The sequence below is a fragment of the Aplysia californica genome, unplaced genomic scaffold, assembly GCF_000002075.1.
Source record: "Aplysia californica isolate F4 #8 unplaced genomic scaffold, AplCal3.0 scaffold00364, whole genome shotgun sequence".
Classification (NCBI taxonomy): Eukaryota; Metazoa; Mollusca; class Gastropoda; order Aplysiida; family Aplysiidae; genus Aplysia; species Aplysia californica.
Window position 1 is genome coordinate 689,645 of NW_004797634.1, and position 4,232 is coordinate 693,876.

At 42.2% G+C, this 4,232-nt stretch overlaps 1 protein-coding gene across 1 annotated transcript; it reads right to left on the minus strand.

Moving 5' to 3' along the window:
* Nucleotides 1-2,150: 2,150 nt before the first annotated feature.
* Nucleotides 2,151-3,517, minus strand: LOC101863282 (lactosylceramide 1,3-N-acetyl-beta-D-glucosaminyltransferase-like). Its single transcript, XM_005103242.3, has one exon. The coding sequence runs from the start codon at nucleotides 3,515-3,517 to the stop codon at nucleotides 2,162-2,164; it is 1,356 nt and encodes a 451-aa protein (XP_005103299.1). The 3' UTR covers nucleotides 2,151-2,161.
* Nucleotides 3,518-4,232: the final 715 nt, after the last annotated feature.

The window sequence follows — 4,232 nt, forward strand, 5'->3', positions numbered from 1 at the left end:
AGACAGATAGAGAAACAGACAGAGAGACAGACAGAGAGACAGACAGAGAAACAAACAGAGAGACAGACAGAACTATAAAATTATGTTTTTTTTAATTATCTGTATCTAATGGTAACCTATTTTGTTTAACTCAATTTATGACATGACGTGTCTCGTTGATTTTTAAAAATCGCTTAGCACAAGCAAGCCACACTATGCAAACATGCAACACTAATACTTTAATGGATTTCAAAAAAAAAAACTAAAACACTGACCAAAAAAAGAACCCCCCCCCAAAAAAAAAAAAAAATTCTTGAGAAGACGTCTTACATGATAAACGAACAAGCAATGGGCTCTCCTTATCAGTGACAGGAAACTGGAAACCAACTGATTTTTATGAATATTGAGAGAGATCCATGGTTGATAACGCGATGTCTAAAGTATAATGTGCCCGGGGCCGAATGATGCATGGGCAGCTCAGGGTACCGGAGGAAGGGTTTGGCCGCTTTTCAGTTTCGATTAGAATAATAATGGAATATAAAATAATATATATCTTCTTCTTTTTTTCACAGTTCGGTGCTTAGTCTTAGAACCTGTTTGTCTGTCTGCCCGTTTGTGGCTCTGTCTGTCTGTCTGTTACTTTCCTCTCTCTCTCTCTCTCTCTCTCTCTTTCTCTCTCCCTCTCTCTCCCCCCCCTCCCCCGGAAACTTTAGAACACTGCTAGACCTATCCATTCGGACAGAACTCATAGACGGGCAGAGTCAAGAGTAGGAGAGAGTATAGGACAGAGCTCATAGACGCGCAGAGTCAAGAGTAGGAGAGAGTATAGGACAGAACTCATAGACGCGCAGAGTCAAGAGTAGGAGAGCGTATAGGACAGAGCTCATAGACGCGCAGAGTCAAGAGTAGGAGAGCATATAGGACAGAACTCATAGTCATAGACGCGCAGAGTCAAGAGTAGGAGAGCGTACAGGACTGAACTCATAGACGCGCAGAGTCAAGAGTAGGAGAGCGTATAGGACAGAAATCATAGACGCGCAGAGTCAAGAGTAGGAGAGCGTACAGGACTGAACTCATAGACGCGCAGAGTCAAGAGTAGGAGAGCGTATAGGACAGAAATCATAGACGCGCAGAGTCAAGAGTAGGAGAGCGTATAGGACAGAACTCATAGACGCGCAGAGTCAAGAGTGGGAGAAGAGAGTATAGGACAGAACTCATAGACGCGCAGAGTCAAGAGTAGGAGCAGAGCTTATAGGACAGAACTCACTCCGTCGTCAGCTCAAAACTCGATACGAAGCCCGAGAGACTATACAATGATCAAAGCGTAAATGTTTCATAGCAACGCTGAAACACAAGCGGGTGGTTGGAGGGTGCCACTGGCAAGTCCTACTTCCTTAGTTTCCCTCTGTTGTTTCTGTCTGTCTGTCTGTCTGTCTGTCTGTCTGTCTGTCTGTCTGTCTGTCTGTCTGTCTGTCTGTCTGTCTGTCTGTCTTACTATTTTCCAGCACCAAATGATAATAATGTAATTGTAATTGATTATACATAGCATTTGTATAGCGCATACCCCGGCTCGACAGACAGCTCTATGTACTATACTACATGTATATTATTGTTATTTAAACACTTGTGAACTTTGCGTTTTTGGGTGCTTTTTTCTTTTATGTCTTTTCCAAATCACAGCATCCTAGAACAATTTTTTGCTCGAGATATTCAGAAAAAAAAGTTGTTAAGTTTTTTTGGGACCACCCTGTACTTACATTACAGTCATATATATATTATTCCAGTCATACATATATTATTCTAGTCATTCATACACACAATCCAGAAATTTCAGGAAATTAGATTGTGATCCATGTTTTAATATTGATACATACAACCACTCCAGTCATACCCGATACATGTACATACATTCCAGAAAGTTCAGGAAACTAATTTATGATTTAACAATATTAAATTAATACTACCATTCCAGTCATACATAGATACATACTTACACTCCAGAAAGTTCATAAAACGAAATTATATTACAATATTAATACATGTACAACCATTCCAGTCATACACATGTAGGCCTATACATTCCAGAAAGTTTAAGAAACTAAATTATATATTCTTACAACCATTCCTGTCATACGTAGCCTACATGCATTCCAGTCATACATGTACATGCAGTCCAGACAGTTCATCTGAGTCCACACTTCCTCCAAGCCGGGCGACACAAGCCAGAAACTCGGGAAGACAGCGGTTTCTGGGGCCAAGTCCTCAGAGCTTTCTGTTTCTCTTTCTTCAAACATTTGTTGTACATAACCCTCTCTGACTGTTCCGGTCTGTGGCGGAACGCGAAGTTCTCATCCACGAGAAGCGTGGCGTTGATGTGAGACGAGCAGAGACCCGTTATGTACACGTCGTCCAGCCACAGAGATTTCACGCGAAGGGAAGCCTCGAACAGAAGTTTGGCGGTTTTTATGGGGTACGCCAACAGCCCTCCTCTAAATCCTGGAGGGTAGGTGAAATCTGGGTACTCCTTTTCGGATACGTAATACTTGGAGCATTTGTGCCGATTGGGAAGCCATCTCCAGAGTTTGGCGCCGATGATAAAGTTGTCCTGCTTGGTGTAAGCGTTTAGTGCGGAGTTCAGAAGCGCGGTCATGTTGTTGATCGTGACGTCATCATCACTTCTGATGACCATTTTGGCTTGCGGGCAGAATTCCGACACCCATTTGAGCATTCCAACAGCCTTGATTCGAATATTTGAGTAGACGTCCGAGAAATTTTCTTGGACGATGTCTTGGTATAAGGAGAATTCCTCCAGAATCATATTCTGTACATTCGTGGCATTATCTCCGTTCGGTATGCCGAGGAAAAACAAGCTTTTGACTCTAACCGTCTCCGCCTGGACAGAGTCGCGACTCACATTATTAGTAGACCCAAGTCTCTGTCTCGTCTTTTGACGACGCTGGAAATTCCCGGGAGCTGAGGGAATTATCACGAGAACATCCGGGTCAGAATCTGCGCAAAACGTCACGAGGTTCAACGTGTATCCGTTATCGTGAGGGTTGATTATTGGCTGTGAGAGAAAGTCAGAGAGATTTGATGACGTAAGACTAGCTTTCGATTGAGCGCTGCTTTGGTTTGTGTTGTGAATGTATTCCTCTTCTGCGTAAGTTGGATACAGAAGCCGAATTTCATCATCGTCCATTTCCGATAGTTCTAAGTAGGACAGGGAATCCAAAACGCAACTCGAGAAGAAACTGTTAGTATTCGTAGCGTTTCTCAGTGTTGAGTTTGAGGGCTGTTGTTCAAATCTCTGTCGATCCCAGCAGTATCGCATGAGGGTTTCAACTGTATGTAAAGAAAACGACTGACGCACTATCGCATTATCCGTGTCTTTCGAGTCTTTTGAGTCTTTCTCGAGCTCTTTTTGACTAGTTTTTGAGCCGCTGGCTGTGTAGATTGTAACAAGGATGACTGCATCTGTGAACGCCAAGGCCAGTAGGAAGATGTGCGTCAGGTTTCTTTTGACCAACATTCTCGGCATTATTTCTGAAATGAGAATATTTGGTGAAATCAGGCGCTCGTCAAAATAATGAAATAAAAGGAATCGACATTTTTCTAGCCTTTAACTTCGATTTTCTCAAAACAACGTTTCTCGGGATAGCCCCCTTGTGCTTAAAAGCGACCACATTTTTCAGATGTTTCTTGTCCAATACAGTCGAACCTGCTCTAACGGCCACCAATCATCTGCACAAACGACCGCTCCGCAGCCCCCCCCCCCCCACCCCCTTGCGTTTTTAAATATATTATTATTAATATTTATCATGATGACACTGTGTAATGCGTTTTATCAGCCTTTTTAGGATTTAGTAAGAGTTTTATGGCACTAGCAACACTATAAGGTCATGTATATAAGTGCCGAAGATGACTAAATAAATCAAAGGTGGAGTCTAAATGAACAAATGAAATGAAATAAAATAATCATATTTGAGAAATTAATACAAGTGCATGTTTAAGATACCTCTACATGATAAAGCCTAAACTGTGCCCTCAGACAAAATATAAAAACAATCGTAGGCTACTTTTTTTAGTCTCTCTATTGTAGACACTCACCTTTACAAATGGTCTGCGTCTACGGTTCCAGGAATTATTGCGTGTAGATCTAGTGGAGTCATGAACGATGCCGGATTGTTGGAGGACACCACTGGTGGTACTGGTATAAGGTCCTACTTCTGTTCTTGCCTTCTGGTGTTTCTGTC